Source organism: Schistocerca gregaria, chromosome 3, assembly GCF_023897955.1.
Source record: "Schistocerca gregaria isolate iqSchGreg1 chromosome 3, iqSchGreg1.2, whole genome shotgun sequence".
NCBI classification, from domain to species: Eukaryota; Metazoa; Arthropoda; class Insecta; order Orthoptera; family Acrididae; genus Schistocerca; species Schistocerca gregaria.
Genome location: NC_064922.1, coordinates 306,129,219 through 306,152,642, shown reverse-complemented (window position 1 = coordinate 306,152,642; position 23,424 = coordinate 306,129,219). Strand labels below are relative to the sequence as shown.

General features: G+C 43.2%; 1 protein-coding gene across 2 annotated transcripts in view; it reads right to left on the bottom strand.

Moving 5' to 3' along the window:
- The window catches only part of LOC126355192 (glutathione hydrolase-like YwrD proenzyme), a 141,510-nt gene extending 132,461 nt beyond the window's left edge, over positions 1-9,049 (bottom strand). Inside the window, exons 1-2 of one of the 2 annotated variants that reach the window (XM_050005420.1) lie at positions 8,864-9,049; positions 6,534-6,634 (exon numbers count right to left, since the gene is read on the bottom strand). In XM_050005420.1, the coding sequence (XP_049861377.1) occupies positions 6,534-6,633 (100 nt within the window). In that variant the 5' untranslated portion in view covers position 6,634; positions 8,864-9,049. Of the gene's footprint in view, positions 1-6,533; positions 6,635-8,689; positions 8,756-8,863 lie in introns of those variants that run through there. The other variant, XM_050005419.1, reaches the window with a different exon arrangement.
- Positions 9,050-23,424: the final 14,375 nt, after the last annotated feature.

Below are 23,424 nucleotides of genomic sequence, written 5' to 3'. Positions count from 1 at the left end.
TGACGAGGAAAGAGGTTTTAGGTAGGGTGGCAGGTGATCGGTGTGAAAGGAAGTGCTCCATTGCAGCGAGGCCCTGATCGTGCGGGATATTTGTGTATAGGGAAGTGGCATCAATGGTTACAAGGATGGTTTCTGGGGGTAACAGACTGGGTACGGATTCCAGGCGTTCGAGAAAGTGGTTGGTGTCTTTGATGAAGGATGGGAGACTGCATGTAATGGGTTGAAGGTGTTGATCTACGTAGGCAGAGATACGTTCTGTGGGGGCTTGGTAACCAGCTACAATGGGGCGGCCAGGATGTTTGGGTTTGTGAATTTTAGGAAGTAGGTAGAAGGTAGGAGTGCGAGGTGTCGGTGGGGTGAGGAGTTTGATGGAGTCAGGTGAAAGGTTTTGTAGGGGGCCTAAGGTTCTGAGGATTCCTTGAAGCTCCGCCTGGACATAAGGAATGGGATTACCTTGGCCAACTTTGTATGTAGAGTTGTCTGAAAGCTGACGCAGTCCCTCAGCCACATACTCCTGACGATCAAGTACCACGGTCGTGGAACCCTTGTCAGCCGGAAGAATGATGATGGATTGGTCAGCTTTCAGATCACGGATAGCCTGGGCTTCGGCTGTGGTGATGTTGGGAGTAGGATTAAGGTTTTTCAAGAAAGATTGAGAGGCAAGGCTGGAAGTGAGAAATTCCTGGAAGGTTTGGAGAGGGTGATTTTGAGGAAGAGGAGGTGGGTCCCGCTGTGATGGAAGTCGGAACTGTTGCAGGCAGGGTTCAATTTGGATAGTGTCTTGGGGAGTTGGATCATTAGGAGTGGGATCAGGATTGTTTTTCTTCGTGGCAAAGTGATATTTCCAGCAGAGACTACGAGTGTAGGACAGTAAATCTTTGACAAGGGCAGTTTGGTTGAACCTGGGAGTGGGGCTGAAGGTGAGGCCTTTGGATAGGACAGAGGTTTCGGATTGGGAGAGGGGTTTGGAGGAAAGGTTAACTACTGAATTGGGGTGTTGTGGTTCCAGATTGTGTTGACTAGAATTTTGAGGTGTTGGGGGGAGTGGAGCTGGAAGTGGGAGATTGAGTAGATGGGAGAGACTGGGTCTGTGTGCAATGAGAGGAGGTTGAGGTTTGTTGGAAAGGTTGTGGAGGGTGAGTGAGTTGCCTTTCCGGAGGTGGGAAACCAGGAGATTGGATAGTTTTTTGAGGTGGAGGGTGGCATGTTGTTCTAATTTGCGGTTGGCCTGTAGGAGGATGCTATGTACAGCCGGTGTGGATGTGGGAGAGGAAAGATTGAGGACTTTGATTTGGGATAGGAGTTGACGGGTGTGTTCATTGGCCGAGTCGATGTATAGGTGAAGGATTAGGCGGGTGAGGGCTATGGATTGTGCTGTTTGGAACTTGTATAAGGACTGATGGAAAGAAGGATTGCAGCCAGAGATGGGAACTTTAAGTGTGAGGCCTTTGGGAGTAATGCCAAATGCCAGACAAGCCTGAGTAAATAAAGTATGGGAGCGTAATCTGGCTAGGGTGAAGGCATGTTTGCGGAGGGAATGTAAATAAAATTTAATGGGGTCGTTGTAGGGATGTTGTGAGGTTGACATGGTATTAGTAGGTGGAAAGGGTAATATGAGGTTAAAGTGAAAGTAAATAGAGATTTATATAGGGAGAGATAAAGGTGTGAAAAAAGTCGAAAAAGTGTTGGTTTGAGATGAGCTATGTTGATCATGTGCTGAACTTAGGTTGGTGAACAACAATGGGTGCAAAGGTTGGGTAGTTATGTTGTCTCCAGATCACGTTACAGGGTGGGGAAATTCAAGAAAATTTCGAAAAAAAATTTTTCGAAAAAAGTTTCGAAAAAATAATTTCCGAAAAACTAAAATTCGAAAAAAAAAAATAATGTGTGTAAATGTATTCAAAGGACTGGTTATGTACTGGCAGGTTATGAGAATGAGGCTAACAATTGTTTGATGAAGAAATAATAACGTGTGAACCTGTGGGTTCAGCCACCAACAACACACTGAATTAAAGAAGCCATCTTAAACAAACACTGAAACTCATCAAAAGCAGTGCACTAAAAACAAAGAAAGAAAAAAAGTGATCTGTTTTCCTTTTTTTATTTAGCAGTCAATCTAATCATTTAAAAATATGATACAATGATGTGTACCCTCAAATACATAGGCATAGGAAATTAAACAACTGATAAACCAAATCCATACTTATCTGTAAAAATTAAAATTTTACAACAGTATATATATACTGTTGTATTTGAGGGTACACATCATTGTATCATATTTTTAAATGATTAGATTGACTGCTAAATAAAAAAAGGAAAACAGATCACTTTTTTCTTTCTTTGTTTTTAGTGCACTGCTTTTGATGAGTTTCAGTGTTTGTTTAAGATGGCTTCTTTAATTCAGTGTGTTGTTGGTGGCTGCAGCACCTTTTATAGGCGCATCGCAGGTGTTTAACATCATTGCATAATTACTGCCTTCTGCTCAAGAGATAACAATAATTGATCACAGAGGATAAAATATGTGCAAATAACTTCCAGTGTTATGAAAAGGATAGATTGCTACTCACCATATAGAGGAGATGTTGAGTTTCAGACAGGCAAAACAAAAAGACTGCTATACATTTACGTTTTCAGTCAAAACGCCTTCTTCTAAAGTAGAAAACACACACACATTCACGCACCCACAACTGACATGCACATGACCATTTTCTCTGGCCACTGAGACAGGAAAGCCTCCATATGGTGAGTAGCAATCTATCCTTTCCTTAATACGCTCATTATTTTATCGTGAGTTTTGCACTGTTTGATTTTACCAATAACTTCCATTAGTTAAACTAAATATCTGATGGGGATGTATTGGTTATAGATTGTTATGTAGAGCTCGCACATATTATTGCTATGTGCCATTTATTTCAGGATGACTAGAATAAATACATGGTCACACAACCTGAATGATTATTTTAATCATGGTGGAAGTTAAATGACCAAGTGTGTATTTAAAATGTTTCTTGAAAAGTGAAAGATGAAACATTTTGACACTTATCACATATGATGCTGGTTTTGGCCATGACATAAATAGTCACTTGTAAGAATAAAGTTGATACAGGCAAGTGCTCCATTCCAGGTGTCTTTTGAGAAAGAACACATCTGATATAAATATTTTTTCCTCAAGTGCTATGAGATTTCTATCTTGCCTACCTATCCTCTTTGTTCTCTGTCTTAAATATGTATGCAACCATAACATTTTACTATTTATATCACATTTGAAGGTTGCCTTTTGTGACTGTACAAATGAAATCAAGGTAATTGTGGTTGTATCGGAGTGAAGAATCATTTAGCTGTCTCATTCTAAAGTGTTTACAACAAATTTTTGCTAAATGTATAGATATGTTTGTGGGTTCTGCAAGAGCTGTGATATCACTGTTATAGAAATTATTTGTTATTGTTATTTATTGACCTCAAATTATGAAACATCATACGTTTTCAAGAGTTTTCAACATACGAGGGGCATTCAAGTTCTAAGGCCTTCGATTTTTTTTCTAATTAACTACTCACCTGAAATCAATGAAACTGGTGTTACTTCTCGACGTAATCGCCCTGCAGATGTACACATTTTTCACAACGCTGACGCCATGATTCCATGGCAGCGGCGAAGGCTTCTTTAGGAGTCTGTTTTGACCACTGGAAAATCGCTGAGGCAATAGCAGCCCAGCTGGGGAATGTGCGGCCACGGAGAGTGTCTTTCATTGTTGGAAAAAGCCAAAAGTAACTAGGAGCCAGGTTAGGTGAGTAGGGAGCACGAGGAATCACTTCAAAGTACTTATCACGAAGAAACTGTTGCGTACCGTTAGCTCGATGTGCGGGTGTGTTGTCTTGATGAAACAGCACACGCGCAGCCCTTCCCGGACATTTTTGTTGCAGTGCAGGAAGGAACTTGTTCTTCAAAACATTTTCGTAGGATGCACCTGTTACCGTAGTGCCCTTTGGAACACAATGGTTAAGGATTACGCCCTCACTGTCCCAGAACATGGACTTCAGCATTTTTTCACCACTGGCGATTACTCGAAATTTTTTTGGTGGTGGTGAATCTGTGTGCTTGCATTGAGCTCACTAGTGCTTTGTTTCTGGATTGAAAAATGGCATCCACGTCTCATCCATTGTCACAACCGACGAAAAGAAAATCCCATTCATGCTGTCGTTGCGCGTCAACATTGCTTGGCAACATGCCACACGGGCAGCCATGTGCTTGTCCGTCAGCATTCGTGGCACCCACCTGGATGACACTTTTCACATTTTTAGGTCGTCATGCAGGATTGTGTACACAGAACCCACAGAAATGCCAGCTCTTGAGGCGATCTGTTCAACAGTCATTCGGTGATCCCCCAAAACAATTCTCTCCACTTTCTCGATCATGTCGTCAGACCGGCTTGTGCGAGCCCGAGGTTGTTTCGGTTTGTTGTCACACGATGTTCTACCTTCATTAAACTGTCGCACCCACGAACGGACTTTCGACACATCCATAACTCCATCACCACATGTCTCCTTCAACTGTTGCTGAATTTCAATTGGTTTCACACCATGCAAATTCAGAAAACGAATGATTGCACACTGTTCAAGTAAGGAAAACGTCGTCATTTTAAGTATTTAAAACAGTTCTCATTCTCGCCGCTGGCGGTAAAATTCCATCTGCCGTACGGTGCTGCCATTTCTGGGATGTATTGACAATGAACGCGACCTCATTTTAAAACAATGCGCATGTTTCTATCTCTTTCCAGTGCGGAGAAATAAAATCGAAGGCTGTAGAACTTGAGTGCACCTCGCATTGTGTGAAATTGGTATTCATTTCATTTGAACGAGGAGTTCAACAAAGTATACTGTAGTAGCAAAATTTATTAACAGTATTCACTGTAGACCTACAGCTAACTAGACTGTCATAACATTCTCAACAGCAAATGAAAATATGTGTTGTGAACATTATGTGCAGAAAGCATGTAGTCATTTGATCTCAATTATGTAGCACTTCTTCATACTGAAGTCAGCACAATGTGGGTTTAATTTTATCATTGATTGAATAACAATTGTGATTTGCTTGTATTAATGTAATTTGCTGATGAAGCAACATTTACACTGAATACAACCCATAACAAAAGAAAGAATCACCAATTGATGGGCAATCAATGCAGAATAATTGAAACAAATTTGAAGTTTATCTGTTAATGTAAGGCACAGTAAGAACAGTAATATTTTCAAATACTATGTTAGCCTACAGCAACAAATGTAAGGGAATAGTTACATGCATTACTGAAAAAAATAAGTTATACAATCTGAGGACATTGTGTAGGCAACTGTAAAATCCATTGTATTTCGAAAATAATGGTACCTCTCATATTCTAGCATATGTATGAGACACTACCCTGTCTGTAATCAGTGAATTAATTGTTGCTGGCCACCACGATCTTTAGACCTAATAACATTAGATTTTTGCTTCAGATTAAATGAAGTGGATGTAAAAAGGAATGGTGATTATGCAAGGTGAAATGTTAGGCTGTATTACGGACAATGCTAGTGTCATAAAATAATGTATAGATGCATTAAAGAAGCAATACAAATTAATGTGTAGGAATGGAGATGACATTATTGCTATTTGCCATTGTAATTTTGATATGGGGAACCAACAGTAAGGTTGTAAAAGTATAAATAGATACCTTACATGTTAAAAATACAGTGTTGGGTAATGCAAGGCTATTGTGACAATCAGAGGAGACATAGAAAACAAGGGACAAATTAATTTTAAAGGACAGGATGTTGAAATTTTTGACAGCTTTAAGTATCTGGGAAGGGAGAATGCAAGTAAGGAGGCAAAATTTAGCAAAAGGATACAGCAGAGCAATGAATTTTACCAGTGTGTGAAGAGCTTGGTCTTGTGTAGGATTGTGTCAATGAAGTGCACTGACTTACACACTGGTGATATGGAAAATTACAAAAAGAGAGGGGTGTAATAATATTACTATGTTACTGAAAATGAGGAGAGAGAGAATGGGAATGAAGATGTTATGGACAAAATTGGAGCAGGAAAGCTGAATTAGAGAATTGAGAGGAACAGTTTTAAATGGTTTGGACATGTAAACAGAACAGAAGATGGAAAATTACCAAAATAAATAATGAAGGCCAAGTTTGAGGGCAAGAGAGAGACCTAGAACGAGATAGACTGACTCAGTAAATACCAGTTTAAGAAGAAGGAATCTCGACTAGGACAAAATAGTTATAGAAGAAAAATAGTGCAAAGACAGGGGAAAGTGGAGAGGAACCATAAATATCCAGACTCAGCCTGATGGTGGATAAAGAGAAAATGAAGATGAAAACAACTTCACAAGGATAGATGATATAGACTGAAAACTGAGCAACTTACTGTTTAATTGCTATGTTAAGAGCATAAATTACTGTAGGTATTATTTACCAGATGTTCATTTCAGTGTCATTTCTTTGCAATTTATGAACTCAAACATATTGATGTAAAATAAACCATACCATACCTATGCCAGCCTTAGTAGCAAACGGATTGTTTGATGACACACATCCTGTTCTTGAAAAAACTGGAGATCTATGAGAAGAGAAACTCTGCATCTGATCCATCCTGCAAAGTACCAAAGTCAGAATTATCTTTAACCTGGACAACATACTCAGGAATGAGTTTGAGCTACTAAATAGAGACAATTCATAATACGGAATAGTGAATAGTGTTTTATTTGTCTCATAACATACAATTTCTAATGATATGATTAGTGTACAGGAGACACATCAAAAAATGGTTAACACAACTTAGGCCTAATTGGTACAAAGAATTTTAACATTAATATAAGCTTTTATTTTTCTTTCCTCCATTTTGTGAAGGACAGCTACATTTAAACACAAGACTATATGTAAATTTATCCTGCTCAAATGTTCAGTTCATCCTTCATGAACTCCTCAACAGTGTAGTAGCAGCGTTTGACAAGAGTATCATATAGCTTTGTTTTCAGTGTCTCTAGGTTCATACTCAGAACATTATTTCCTTTTAGCTTGTTATGAATTTTCATTGCCATATACTGAGGAGACTGTGCATATAGGTTTAAGCGATGAGTGGGAAGCATAAAATTGTGTGTGTTTCTCGTGTTATACGTGTGTTTGAAACAGTTTTCCTCGATTAACTCTAAATTGCTGATTCTCTTCATAAGTTTATATACTTTGTGAATCAAGGAACCAATCGGCTGTGTTCTCAGCACTGTCTAAAATTAAAATCCACACTCTTCAGCAGATAAATTAGTAATACCTTGCCATCAGAGCACTATGAATTTAGTAGAAGTTTACGAGTAAAGCCCCACCTTTGTATCATATTTGCATGTGTCAGAAACATATCTTTTAAATGCGCAAAGGATGTGTTCAGTTGAGCACTACCTTATTCATTTATTTCCTTAGTTGCTCCAGGGAACATTCGAGTGTGAACCGTTTGGTCAGGGAAAAAGTCATTAAACCTAGTATGTAGGTCACAGAATTATGGGATAAAATAATAATAATAAAAATCAACGACTCTGTCACAGTTTCCTCTATTGCACAAAATGTAAAGGCCCTGTGCCTCAACGGGATTTTCATCTTTAAGATGAATTTCTGGTTGTTACATACGTTTTTCATTTGCGTTGGAAATCTTCTGAAAACGGAACAACAATGCAGCTTTTCGCTCCAAAATTAAACAAGAACATTAATACTGAAATTATGTACAACACTGCCGCCTTGTTAAGGGGCGCGTAATTCCGAAGCCTCATATGAAACTGATCTTCCAAGCAAAAGTCTTACGGAATGCCGAATTTCACAGTCAAGATTCTGTAATTCTTAGGAAACACTGTCTTGCTATAGAACAAAGTAGACTGACTACCAAACAAACCATCTCCGTCATTCAACTGCTTACTTAAGGTGCTGTAACTACACTCCTGGAAATGGAAAAAAGAACACATTGACACCGGTGTGTCAGACCCAGCATACTTGCTCCGGACACTGCGAGAGGGCTGTACAAGCAATGATCACACGCACGGCACAGCGGACACACCAGGAACCACTAGTGCCGACATTGTGCATGCTCTGTTGCCTGTGTCTATGTGCCTGTGGTTCTGTCAGTATGATCATGTGATGTATCTGACCCCAGGAATGTGTCAACAAAGTTTCCCCTTCCTGGGACAATGAATTCACGGTGTTCTTATTTCAATTTCCAGGAGTGTATATACAGAAGCAGCACTGTCAGCTATATTTAACGACAAATGATCCACGAGCCATGCCGCTCCACTTTACTGCAGTGTTCAATAATGTTTTTGGTATAAATGAAACAGTTCTAGGAATAGGATGGAAAGTTTGATGAAGATGCAAGAGGACTTGCAGTCGAAAATTTGAAGTAGCCGTTTGTTTTCGAAAAGCCGCTTCTTTTGCCGCCGCACCATTCTTGCCGCTCATATTATATCTTTTGCGGCAATGTCCTTGGTCTGATACCGTAGACAATGCCACGGACGAAGCCGCGAATCACTCAATGGCAAGGACATCGTACTCTACACCTGATGCGTGAAATTTTTTGTATATCTGAACAGCGCAACAAAAAGTTTTATTCCTACGTAACATCACTCTAGAAAACAGGTTGCGTAATGTGAGCAGGCGTACTAGTTAGTACCTCTACAATATTTCCGCAACGAACGCACTACTCTGACAGAGTTTCGGGAGCAAGCGTCCACCGGCCAGCTTTTGGTTTTCTTTCTCTTTTTTCCCTTTTATTTTGAAAGTACGCCAAGCCAAGGTAAAACCTGTTTTTCGGTTTGAACCTGTTGCCAGTTTTGATCGTTCTTACCTGGTACGTAATGCGCAGGCTGCAACAGGTCCACTGCACGACACCAGAAGTCGTAACTTAGTTGGTGCGCAACCCAAACATCAGTTCTCTTTAAGCATTTGTCTTATCGCCGCTTATCGACGCGAGAAGCAACAAACAGGACGACACTGGACATTGGAATAGCCAACGCGCGCCCACAGACATAACTGCGCGTGTACATTTTTTTTGCTCTTGAAAAGACTCAAGATGATAATATCAACGTTACAACTTCGCTCTTGAAATTTAACTTTATCGTACACAATTTCCTTTGTCCCAGTTCAGAGCTTTCTATTCTTCTCTTAGCAGCAGTCCTTTGTTTAATCTTGACAGTACAGTATGTCTCACGCGTTGTTTCTACTACGTCAACCTGCGTCTCCTTACAATAACCTCTTCACGAAACTTAGGACGATCCACCAGCCATTTCTACCACCACGCATTCCGCCCGAGCGTTCTATAAATCCAACGCGGATTCAGAAAACATCAGTTATATGAAACCCAATCCTCACTCTTCCCGCACGTTATCCTAAGTGTCATGAATATGCAGGTAAAATGCTGTATGTCTGTAAAAGGGATTTCAAAAAACACACACGCACCACCCACTCTGGAATATTACGCAGCTACGTTCTACTAGTATAGTGGCAGTCTTTCCACACAGAAAATGTAGGCACTTTCTATGGGACCCGCACTGTCAGAGGCCCTGCAACGCACTGCCTTTTTCTCTTGAGAAAAATTAAATCAGCAGTTTCAAACTGAAAGTAATAACACTGTTAAGTTTTATGTGTACATGATTGGGCAGTATTTTTAAAGCTGGGGAAATAATAGAACTTTGACACAAAATTATGTGCTGTTTCATAAGGTTTGAAGAACACATTTGATATAATTGTATTTAATTACACCACTTTTACGTATAGCAATTGGTCCAAGAGTTTTGTTTACTGGTACGTTTTCTGCTCCACCATGGTCTGCTGTTCATTATCACGAACTTTCGCCACCATACTCTGCAAACCACTGTGAAGTGTATGGCAGAGGGTACGTCCCACTGTACCACTTATTACGGTATTTCCCAGTTCAATTCGCGTATGGAGCATGAGAAGAAAGACTGCATACAAGTCTCTATGGGCGTTGTAATTAGTGTGATACCGTCTTCCTAATTCGCACGAGAGCAATAAGAAGGGGGGTTGTTGTATATTCCCGGATTCATCACTTCAATTTCTTGAAGCTTCTTAAATAGGCTTTCATGGAATAGCTCGAGATTGCCGTCATTTGTGTGCATGTTCAGTTTTTTCAACATCTTCGTGACACTCCCGTACGGGTCAAAGAAGTCTGAGACCATTCGTGCTGCCCTTCTCCGTATACAATATCCACTGATAGTTCTATTTGGTATGAATCACACACACTTATCATACGACAGATCGCATGAGTACGCAATCTCTTTTGTAGACTGAATTTCCCTAGTATTCTACCGAAGTCTGCCACCTGCTTTACTTACGAATGGGTCTATGTGATAGTTCCATTTCACACACCTACCCAGGTGTTTGTATAGCTTGACTGATTCCAGCTGTGTCTTACTGATATTACAGTTATAGGCCGTTAGGTTTTTTCATTTCTTTTAAGTCCCAATTCCACAATTTTACATTTCTGAAGATTTAAAGTAAGTTGTCCATCTCTGAAACACTTTGAAATATTATCAAAGTTCTATCGAGCATTTATGGAGGTTTTTTCAGGCAGTACTTCCTTATAGATAACTGTATGATCTACGAAATGTCTGGGATTACTATAATACTGTTTGCAAGGACATAAAAGCACAACAGGAGCAAGAAGGATACAATCACACTTCCCTGGGACACGCCTGAAATTGCTTCTACATCTACTAGTAATTTTCCATTAATGCTGGCATCATGTTTCCTCCCTACTAAGCAATCCTTAATGGAGCAGTCTTTGCGCCGCGAAAACTTGAAGATTCAATCCTTAATCTATTCACAAATATATTTAGTACCCCGACAATCGCACTTTTGTTAGTGTATGAGTGATACTGAGTCAAATGCTTCGTGGAAATCAAGAAATACGGCATCTACTGACCGCTTTGATCCATGGCTTTAAGAAGCTCACATGAGAAAAGCGAAAGATGGGTTTAACACGTTCGATGCATTCGGAAGCCATGCCATTTGCACGGAGGTCATCCTGTTCGAGATACGTGATTGCATTTGAGCTCGCAGTATGATATTCTGTAACAAATGGGTGCCAATTATGTTGGACGGTAGTTTTGTGGATCACTTCTGCTACTTTCTTATTGATGAGTGTGACCTTGGCTTTTTTCCAACAACTGGGCACATTGTTTTGTTCGGTGAATCTCCGATATCTTACGGTTAAAAGCGGGTCTAACAGAAGCCGCGGAATCCGTTTATGGAGCTTTGTTCAGTTTTAACGACTTCAGCTGTTTCTCAACTCCACTGTCACTAGTTATACAATCTATTTCACTTTTCTTTTCAGTGGTACGAGAATTAAACTGGGTTTGTTAATGTACGCACAGACCCAACTACTACCGTAACGCAAAACAGAATACTCACAGTGGGACAGCAGTGCGTTTGAATTAAAGTATGTGATAATCTAGCTCACTGCTGTTTCTGGGCTCTAGTTTTATTTTCATTTCACTAATTTTGACTTCGGGTACACTGTCTCTTTAGAGAACGTTTGTCTACCATTTTTCACTGCATGTCTGTAACGTTGCCATGCAAGCTTTAATGTTTAACCCATTCAGATACGATAGCGTCTTCATTCTTTCCCACTTTGCTGCAGTGTCAGGTTTCGAGCTTTGACCTCGAAGGAAAACGATTTCCCAGCAATTATGTTGCGATCCTTTAACTGTGTAGCAAAGGAATATGGAGTGTGTCGGAAAATTTTATCCTACTCCGAGGTCTAGAATTCATAAGCTTTACAGTGTGGCGCATTTAACTTTTTAACATAAGCTGCAACAATTTTTGGCCGCGCGGGATCAGCCGAGCGGTCTCAGGCGCTGCAGTCATGGACTGTGCGACTGGTCCCGGCGGAGGTTCAAGTCCTCCCTCGGGCATGGGTGTTTGTGTTCATCCTTAGGATAATTTAGGTTAAGTAGTGTGTAAGCTTAGGAACTGATGACCTTAGCTGTTAAGTCCCATAAGATTTCACACACATTTGAACAATTTTTGATCAGTTTCGAGGCAGTCTGCACAAATCCTCGCCTGCAATGGAACCAAATGACAACCTGTTACAATTCCTGCTAGGGGCGAGAGTTATTTTATGTGTTCAAAGTGACCTCCATTAGCAGCCAAATAACATCGATGCCGCTGAACTGTTGACCGAACTCAGGGTGCTAGTGTTGCCGATGTGATAGCCGCACATGACGCCTCGATGGTTTCTCGTAGGTCGTCCAGCATAGATCGCTTCTGTTTTCAAGGTCTCCCGTAGGTAGAAGTCAAGAGCTGTAAGGTCTGCAGACCGTGGTTGGTACTCAATAGCTCCTCTTCGACATATCCATCGTTCAGGTAGATTTTCACCCAAGTACGCTCTGACATCTCTGTGGTAGTGAGATGGGGCGCCATCTTGTTATAGGTAAAATCTTTCGTTTCCAAACACATCTCCGATGGTAGGTAAAATAGATGTTTGCAGCATATGAAGATACACCAGTTGCGGTATCTTCAAAGAATGGGCCAATCAGACTACACGATGAGAGAACACAGCACGTATTAACACCCTGTTGATTAACATGTTGGTCCACGTGAACGTGAGGATTTTCCAGAACCCAGTACACACAATCGTGGCAGTTTACAGTACCGTTCAGTTTGAATTGCGCTTCGGCAGACCAGATAACCATCCATGCAAACCGTTCATCCTCGCCAAGCATGCCGTCAAATCACTCACAGTATTCCATCCTTCGATCCGGGTCGTCCTCCTTCAGAGCGTGCAGTCTTGGAATGTACACGTTCCACTTTGCAGCCTTCAGAATTCGTTGTATGCTTGATTGGCTTATCCCGCTTCAGAGATTTTTGAGATGCCCCTGTTAAAGATGCAAGACAGCTGTTCTGGAAGCTGGGTTTGTTGATGCTTTGTTTTTTCCTTTTTGGTCGGCCAGTCCGTTAATTGTGGACACCCTGAACAGCTTTGCCGCCTTCAAATTTATCCCGAATACGATAAGTTGTTGCCCGTGTTGTTGGCTGAGATTCGCTAACATTGCGCCATAGCCATTGTACCTGAGTCATGTTTTCGTACTTCCAGTACCGTCAATTCAACATGGCCTAATGTTGCTCAAACGACATCCTTACTTCATTCATTATTGCACTGTCATATGCTGGAAAATGGGTTACGCTACTGTGCAAAATTGTGGCGATAGTTACTTAGTTCCAGAGATATTAACTATCAAAAAGTGTCTACAATTTTTTGGACCTCTCTGTGTAAAGACGGGCGGCATCTTTCACTGTAAAGTGAGTTTAAAAGATATACTGAAAAAATTTACTGTCATTTGAAGAGGGACGCAACATGAGCTGGCACAAAGGAAATCACAACTCCAAGAGGGAGTTGTACGACATAAACGAAAGTTGGTAGGCTTGCTTCTACAGGTGTATATGAAAAATGATGTCTATTCAAATTTCGCGCGCCGGTCGCTTATGAGTGGCTTTAGTAGCCCGCTCCGAGGACGCAAATTAAGATTCCTTTAAACACACGCTGTAACGGTAGTGAGCGTTAGTTACACTACTGGCCATTAAAATTGCTACACCACGAAGATGACGTGATACAGACGCGAAATTTAACCGACAGGAAGAAGATGCTGTGATATGCAAATGATTAGCTTTTCAGAGCATTCACACAAGATTGGCGCCGGTGGCGACACCTACAACGTGCTGATATGAGGAAAGTTTCTCATACACAAACAGCAGTTGACCGGCGTTGCCTGGTGAAACGTTATTGTGATGCCTCGTGTAAGGAGGAGAAATGCGTACCATTACATTTCCGACTTTGATAAAGTTCGGATTATAGCCTATCACGATTGCGATTTATCGTATCGCAACATTGCTGCTCGCGTTGGTCGAGACCCAATGACTGTTAGCAGAATGTGGAATCGGTGGGCTCAGGAAGGTAATACGAAACGCCGTGCTGGATCCCAACGGCCTCCTATCACTAGCAGTCGAGATGACAGGCATCTTATCCGCGTGGCTGTAACGGATCGTGCAGCCACGTCTCGATCCCTGAGTCGACAGATGGGGATGTTTGCAAGACAACAACCATCTGCGCGAAATGTTCGACGACGTTTGCAGCAGCATGGACTATCAGCTCGGAGACCATGGCTGCAGTTACCCTTGACGCTGCATCACAGACAGGAGCACCTGCAATGGTGCACTCAGCGACGAACCTGGGTGCACGAATGGCAACACGTCATTTTTTCGGATGAATCCAGGTTCTGTTTACAGCATTATGATGGCCGCATCCGTGTTTGGCGACATCGCGGTGAACGCACATTGGAATAGTGTATTCGTCATCGCCATACTGGCGTATCACCTGGAGTGATGGTATGTGGTGCCATTGGTTACACGTCTCGGTCACCTCTTGTTCGCATTGACATCATTTCAGATGTGTTACGACCAGTCGCTCTACCCTTCATTCAATCCCTGCGAAACCCTACATTTCAGCAGGATAATGCATGGCCGCATGTTGCAGGTTCTGTACAGGCCTTTCTGGATACAGAAAATGTTCGACTGCTGACCTGGCCAGCACATTCTCCAGATCTCTCACCAATTTAAAACGTCTGGTCAATGGTGGCCGAGCAACTGGCTCGTCACAATACGCCAGTCACTACTCTTGATGAACTAGGGTGTCGTGTTGAAGCTCCATGGGCAGCTGTACCTGTACACGCCATCCAAGCTCTGTTTGACTCAACGCCCGGGCGTATCAAGGCCGTTATTGCGGCCAGAGATGGGTGTTATGGGTACTGATTTCTCAGGATCTATGCACCGAAATTGCGTGAAAATGTAATCACATGTCAGTTCTAGTATAATATATTTGTCCAATTAATACCCGTTTATCATCTGCATTTCTTCTTAGTGTAGCAATTTTAATGGCCAGTAGTGTATCTTTGAGATTGTAAGTGGTGAGTTTACGTTAGTCAAGGATGTCTATAACGCGACAAACACGTCATTATCGAAGCCTCACTGAGATTGAAAGAGGTCGTGCGAATGGGTTACAAGGAGTTGAATGTTCTTTCTGCGTTACTGCAGAAAGACTTCACAGAAATGTAGCCACAGTAAATGATTACTAGCCGTGGTGGTCACGCTGGTCGCAAGAGGACCTGACTCCAGAAAGCCACGTGGCACTGCCGAAAGGAACGACCATTGTGTTCAGCGTATGGCTCTCGCGCATCGTACTGCGTCTGCAGCAGCCATTGGAGCGGCAGTTAGCACATCAGTGACACAACGAACTGTTACAAATCAGCTATTTCAATGACAGCCAGACGCACTGTAATGTGCATCCCACTCATCCCAAAACACTACTATTTGCGACTTCAGTGATGTCTAGCGGCAGCTCATTGGAGGGCGAAGTGGAAGTCTGTTGTGCTTTCTGATGAAAACTGGTCCTGCTTATGTGCCAGTGATAGCCATGTTTTGGTCAGAGGAAGGTCAGTTGAGGACCTGCAGCCAACCTGTCTGCAGTCTAGACACACTGGACCAACTCCTGGAGTTATGGTCTGGGGTGCGATACTCGTAAAACAGCAGGAGCACTCTCATGGTTATCCCATACGCCCTAACCGCAAAATTGTACCCGTCAGTCAGATGATTCGACCTGTTGCATTGCTAACACCATTCCAAGGGGTGTTTTCCAAAAGCATACCGCTCTCCGACATACCGCTGTTGCAACCCAACGTGTCTACAGAGTGTTGGGATGTTGCCTTGGCCTGCTCGATCACCATATCTGTCTCCAATGGAGCACATACGGGATATCATCGGACAACAAGTCCAGCGCCATCCACAAACCGCAATAACCGTCCATGTATTGACCGACAACATGCAACAGGCACAGAACGATCCCAGAACTGACATGTTGCACCTGCACCAAACAATGCTTGCACACTTGCAGTCAACATTCCGGCCGTTACACCGGTTATTAATGTACCAGGATTTCACAATTGCAATGGCTTGTCTTTTGTTTGCATTAACCTGTGATCTTGCAAACTTAATCACTTAAATATGTTACCTAGACAAATGTATTCCCGAAATTTCGTTAGTCTACATTAATTATTTTTTGGTGTTGCGATTTTTTCCGTCAGTGTACTACTTGAAGCCCTACTTAGAGAAATCTAAACCGTGGCTTTCAGAATGCAAACCATGAATAGTCTAGTCTTCAGTCTCCTATGTAACAACTTCGTAAGTGTAGAGTACAGAAACGTCGTTACAACAGAGGCATCCAAGTAATCATTCTTTCTTCACACCATTATTGAATGGAGAGGGAGGAAATATTGATGTATGTTTTGATAAGCCCCATTCGCTACGCCTCTTGTAATGATTCTGAATATAAATGTACAACAGATGTAGAAACTAATACAAACGGACGAGAGAACGCGCGCGTGAGCGCATGCTCACACATACGAAATACACTCCTGGAAATAGAAAAAAAAACACATTGACGCCGGTGTGTCAGACCCACCATACTTGCTCCGGACACTGCGAGAGGGCTGTACAAGCAATGATCACACGCATGGCACGACGGACACACCAGGAACCGCGGTGTTGGCCGTCGAATGGCGCTAGCTGCGCAGCATTTGTGCACCGCCGCCGTCAGTGTCAGCCAGTTTGCCGTGGCATACGGAGCTCCATCGCAGTCTTTAACACTGGTAGCATGCCGCGACAGCGTGGACGTGAACCGTATGTGCAGTTGACGGACTTTGAGCGAGGGCGTATGGTGAGCATGTGGGAGGCCGGGTGGACGTACCGCCGAATTGCTCAACACGTGGGGCGTGAGGTCTCCACAGTACATCGATGTAGTCGCCAGTGGTCGGCGGAAGGTGCACGAGCCCGTCGATCTGGGACCGGACCGCAGCGACGCACCGATGCACGCCAAGACCGTAGGATCCTACGCAGTGCCGTAGGGGACCGCACCGCCACTTCCCAGCAAATTAAGGACACTGTTGCTCCTGGGGTATCGGCGAGGACCATTCGCAACCGTCTCCATGAAGCTGGGCTACGGTCCCGCACACCGTTAGGCCGTCTTCCGCTCACGCCCCAACATCGTGCAGCTCGCCTCCAGTGGTGTCGCGACAGGTGTGAATGGAGGGACGAATGGAGACGTGTCGTCTTCAGCGATGAGAGTCGCTTCTGCCTTGGTGCCAATGATGGTCGTATGCGTGTTTGGCGCCGTGCAGGTGAGCGCCACAATCAGGACTGCATACGACCGACGCACACAGGGCCAACACCCGGCATCATGGTGTGGGGAGCGATCTCCTACACTGGCCGTACACCTCTGGTGATCGTCGAGGGGACACTGAATAGTGCACGGTACACCCAAACCGTCATCGAACCCATCGTTCTACCATTCCTAGACCGGCAAGGGAACTTGCTGTTCCAACAGGACAATGCACGTCCGCATGTATCCCGTGCCACCCAACGTGCTGTAGAAGGTGTTAGTCAGCTACCCTGGCCAGCAAGATCTCCGGATCTGTCTCCCATTGAGCATGTTTGGGACTGGATGAAGCGTCGTCTCACGCGGTCTGCACGTCCAGCACGAACGCTGGTCCAACTGAGGCGCCAGGTGGAAATGGCATGGCAAGCCGTTCCACAGGACTACATCCAGCATCTCTACGATCGTCTCCATGGGAGAATAGCAGCCTGCATTGCTGCGAAAGGTGGATATACACTGTACTAGTGCCGACCTTGTGCATGCTCTGTTGCCTGTGTCTATGTGCCTGTGGTTCTGTCAGTGTGATCATGTGATGTATCTGACCCCAGGAATGTGTCAATAAAGTTTCCCCTTCCTGGGACAATGAATTCACAGTGTTCTTATTTCAATTTCCAGGAGTGTATTTCTGACTAACCCTTGACCATTATTTAATGTGGAGACCATGCCAGTTAATCACACAGTAAAACTCACAAATCGCAAACTACTGGCACTGTTAACATGCCGATCAACGGGGCTACGGTTTTCCACCATACCACACACGCACAAAACGAGTCCGTTCTATTATTCTCTATCACATATAAAAATGATTTCCCCTCTTGAAACAACACTCCGAATGCCTTAATACTATTGCACTTAGAATCTGCTAACCCTCCTTCGCACAAGAAACCTTTAGCCGATCATAAAAATTTTCTACCTTCTTATCCATATTGAGCACCGAAGAGGGTACACCGAGGTGACAAAAGTCATGGGGCACAGACGTGCACATATGCAGATGGCAGTAGTATCGCTTACACAATATATAACAGGACAGTCCACTGACAGAGCTGTCATTTGTACTCAGGTCATTCACGTGAAAAGGTGTATGACCTGATTATGGCCACACGACGGAAATCAACAGACTTTGAATGTGGAATAGTAGTTGGAGCTAGACGCATGGGACATTCCAATCGTTACCGAATTCCGTATTCCGAGTTCCACAGTGTCAATAGCGTGTCGAGAATACGAAATTCCAGGCATTATCTCTCATCACAGACAATGCAGTGGCCAACTTCCTTCACATAACGACCTTGAGCAGCGTCGTTTGTGTAGACTTGTCAGTACTCACAGACAAGCACACCATATTAAATAACCGCAGAAATCAATATTGGATGCAAGAGAAGCGTGTCCGCGAGGACATCGCGACCATATTTGGCTTTAATGGCAGCAGATGATCAACGGCATTATATCGCCTGCAGCGCCACTCCTGGGATCGTGACCATATCAGTTGGACCCTAGAAGACTGGAACACCGTGGCCTGGTCAGATGAGCAGATTGGTAAGAGCTGATAGCTTTCGAGTGTGATGCAAACCCTACGAAGCCATACACTCAAGTTGTCAACAAGGCACTGTGCAAGCTGATAGTGGTTTAATAATGGTATGCGCTGTATTTATATGGAATGGACTAGGCCCTTTGACTCAATTGAAGCGATAGTTGACTATAAATATATGTTCGGCTACTTGGATACCATTTACAGTCATTCATTGACTTCATGTTCTCACACAATAATGGAATTTTTATGCGTGACAAAGCGCCGTGACACCGGACCACAACTGTTCGTGAATGATTTAAAGAACACTCTGGACAATTCAAATGAATGATTTGGCCACCCAGATCGCCCGACATAGGACATAATCGGGACATAGGACATAATCGAGACGTCAGTTCGTGCAAAAAATCCTGCATCGACGACAGTTTATTATGGACGACCAAAGAGGCAGCTTGGCACAATAATTCTGCAGGAGACTTCCAACGACTTGTGGAGTTCATGCCATGCCAAGTCGCTGCATTACACCGGGAAGATGGAGGACCGACACGACATTTGGAGATATCTCATGATTTTTGCCACCTCAGTGTCTATAGTGTGTCCATAAAGCCGCGCTATAATTTTGAAAATCACAACTTAGGTACTATTGGAGGTGAATCACCGTAGTTTGTTGTAAAACGTTTAACAGTTCTCAAAGTTTTTTTCCGTTATGCTCAGGCTTACCAGTAGAACGTCAGAGATTAGCCTCGACAGTCCTGGTTGTTTTCGTGCTGCTTGGGATAACGTCTGGAGATGCAAAAATGTCCAAGACTATAGAATTTTAAGACTGGTGAAGCCTTGTTTACTGTTTTAGACATGTGTTCGACATCGTGTTTTTTTAAACATTCTCTTGCGGCCGTGCATCTCTCAACTGATCTTGGAGCAAACTCTGAGGTATTGATAGGCATGGTTATCAGTTCCTCCACTACTTCCCATTTACTGTTAGTCGTAAGGCAACACAATGAGGACAATACATTTATGTTGTTTTCATGCGACGTACCTGATCTACTCGTTTTTGATCATTTTATCTCTGCTCGTTTTTAGTCTCACTGCTTAACAATGGGTAAAAGAATGTGTGCGCTTATGTTAACCTGCAACACAAATCAATTGTGTAATGATAGTAACAACGAACGTGTTTATTGCAGACTACATACTGGTGTTTTCTGTTACACACAAAGGAAAGGGTTATATTAACGACCACGAGAAAACTGTTATTAGTGCTATTGCTTCATGAAACATATGAGATTTTTTAAAGCCAAAAATTGTAATTGTGAATTGGAGTGTGGTGCTAAAGAGGGTATATTTTCATACCATACTGCAGGACACGAACTGAGTTTCAAAACATCAGAATGCACATCTTAACTGGTTAAAAAGTTACATGACCCAAAATGTTCATCAGCAAGAACCAATAACTAGGAAATGATTGCTAACGTTATCTCGCCATTTATATTTGATATCGCGTTGCGACATTTTAATAACATTTGTTCTGTATTAGTAACGATGGATAGCTCAGACAGAAATAAAGTAAAACTTGTTCCGATTGCTGTTAAGATATTTCAGTCTGGAGGAGGGAATTAAAAGTTAAACTTTTAAGTTTCGATGAAGTGTCTGGTGAAACTGCCCAGATTTTGACTCAGTATATTTTGCAGTCCATGAATAATACAAACTCGAAGAAATGTTGCTTTGTTGTATTGCTGATAACACTAACAGTAATTCTGGTGGTGTGGAGAGAAAGAGAAATGAAAATGTGTTCAGAAAAGTTCCAAGTGGCTTAGACAGGCGTATTTTAGGAACTGGTTGTTCAGGCCACATTGTACATAAAACCATTTAGGAAGAAAGTCACGTCTAGCAAAAAATACAACTGAATAAACAATGTTTAATAATTCAGCCAAATGTTCAAGACTTTTAGGTAATTTCAAAATTATGTCCTTGATTGGATCCAAAAAATTTGGTACTATGTGCTTGGTTGGCCTGAGAAAACTATGGTAGGCCTAGTTATGCCAAAATTCCAGTGTGTGCCCCACTCGTCCCTCGTAGAACTTCATGGCGACGTTTGAGCTCTGCCCATGTACAGGTCAGTATTGTAGCATCAACAGTTCTGATTGCTTCAATGGATTTGCACACAAAGGGTAACAATGTCACCGACTGATGTATACACGCGATCCTTGACATAACCCCACGAAAGAAGTCTAATGGCCTGACATTCACAATAGTCCCATGACGTGGCAATGGGAGAGTGTGGAGGCCATGCAAAGGGACCATAATGACCAAACCACCACTCATGAAATGTGTCATTCAGCACATCCCACCCATTCAAACTCCAGTGTGTCGGTGCACCACCATGCTGGGAGGTCGTAAACATTTCCCATTATGGATTACTCTGTGAATAAATATTGGGCTGCCACCTCATAGTTAATTAGGCTACACCAAACATGAAGGTTCGGGCTATCATGTATGTGTTCAAGTAGGTTGTGTGGGTTTTCGGAGTCCCAAATCCTAATGTTATGGCGATTCACATGCCCTAAACGTGCAAAGATGCTTCATCAGAAAACAGGCACTTTTTCAGGTAACCGGTGTCTGACACTCCACTCCTTTTCTCTGTCATCAGACATCAGCAAAAACACCCTGTGAGTGTGTAAGCGTTTATAGAATAAATGACTGGGTTTAGGAGTGGACCCTTATTCTATGACAGAGCACATCGGTGTTTAGCTGTACACAAATTGTTTTTTATTCAGGATTATAGTCAAAGAAGTACACGACTTTACATAGATTGTAACACGACAATGTTAGAACAGTTCTCAATATAACGCATTACATCCCATTTAATCGAAATAACACTGAACAGAACAACATAAAACTTTAACCAGAAGGTTCTCTACAAAATTATTCTTACTACTACATCGTGAAGTTGGCCAATATTACGACAAATCATCCGATTCCGGTTATAAGTTCGGTACTATTTAGGATGATAATCAAGTCTATGGAGGATGGTTAGTTTTTGCGACAAGCTAGCGGTATTTACCTTAGCTCTGATGAGCTGTTAGCTGCAAGGCTGCTCTCAGCCAATCGGACATTCAGTGCCCGCTCTAGACGCCTAAAAGTTACATGCATACATCACGAGCGTACCACGAGCATTTCACATGATCAACTGCATTGCTGGTCTGTTTGTCTCCTTCTGGAAATTCCCCAACGTAGATTTCTAACGAATTTCTCCGTAGCGTGCATGCAGTGCTGGCCTGCTACCAGCTCTCCTCGATGTATCACCCGGTGTGTTCCTTGTCCCTGTCACCACGGGTCACCTTATAAGGATTCCATTGTACTGAGGCCATGACGGCTCAACTCGCGTCTGCCTCCAAACTAAAACTTTTCCTCCGGCAGCTTTTTTCACATTTTGCTCATCGACATGCAGTATTTGGGTTCAGTGTGTTAGTACCATTGAACTAAGTGTCATCCCTTTACTTTGCGTACTGAACATTTTAATAGGCAGATCTGCTCATTTTTGCCGAAGTTTGTCAGGTGACATACTCTCCTTCCTGTTACCACGCATAAAATCTTTCATGTGAGGTGCGAAATTGACGTTCATTCAATCTTTCACTTTACAAGTGTCAGTATCTATGGTGGCCAGTATACTGCAGAGGGCGATTGTCTGCAGTGCTTGGACCATTTGCGTCCAAAAGACGTAACCATTTGTGTAAAAATTCATGGACAGCTGATCTTGGCTCTTTAAATTCATGTGATGCACATCGAACTGACTTTGAGTGCTGTTTAACATTCTACAACACACCGAAATTCTTTATCTGTAAGAGTCTCAAGGTTGTGATGTTTTGAAATGATAGTGGGATTTTATAGACATCCAGAACTGTCTTTATTCTATGAACATGCACCAACAACTCCATCGTCTAGACCCCTCCCCCACCCTCTGGAATGCTAGCACCTCTACACCAACATACACTCCTGGAAATGGAAAAAAGAACACATTGACACCGGTGTGTCAGACCCACCATACTTACTCCGGACACTGCGAGAGGGCTGTACAAGCAATGATCACACGCACGGCACAGCGGACACACCAGGCACCGCGGTGTTGGCCGTCGAATGGCGCTAGCTGCGCAGCATTTGTGCACTGCCGCCGTCAGTGTCAGCCAATTTGCCGTGGCATACGAAGCTCCATCGCAGTCTTTAACACTGGTAGCATGCCGCGACAGCGTGGACGTGAACCGTATGTGCAGTTGACGGACTTTGAGCGAGGGTGTATAGTGGGCATGTGGGAGGCCGGGTGGATGTACCGCCGAATTGCTCAACACGTGGGGCGTGAGGTCTCCACAGTACATCGATGTAGTCGCCAGTGGTCGGCGGAAGGTGCACGAGCCCGTCGACCTGGGACCGGACCGCAGCGACGCACCGATGCCCGCCAAGACCGTAGGATCCTACGCAGTGCCGTAGGGGACCGCACCGCCACTTCCCAGCAAATTAGGGACACTGTTGCTCCTGGGGTATCGGCGAGGACCATTCGCAACCGTCTCCATGAAGCTGGGCTGCGGTCCCGCACACCGTTAGGCCGTCT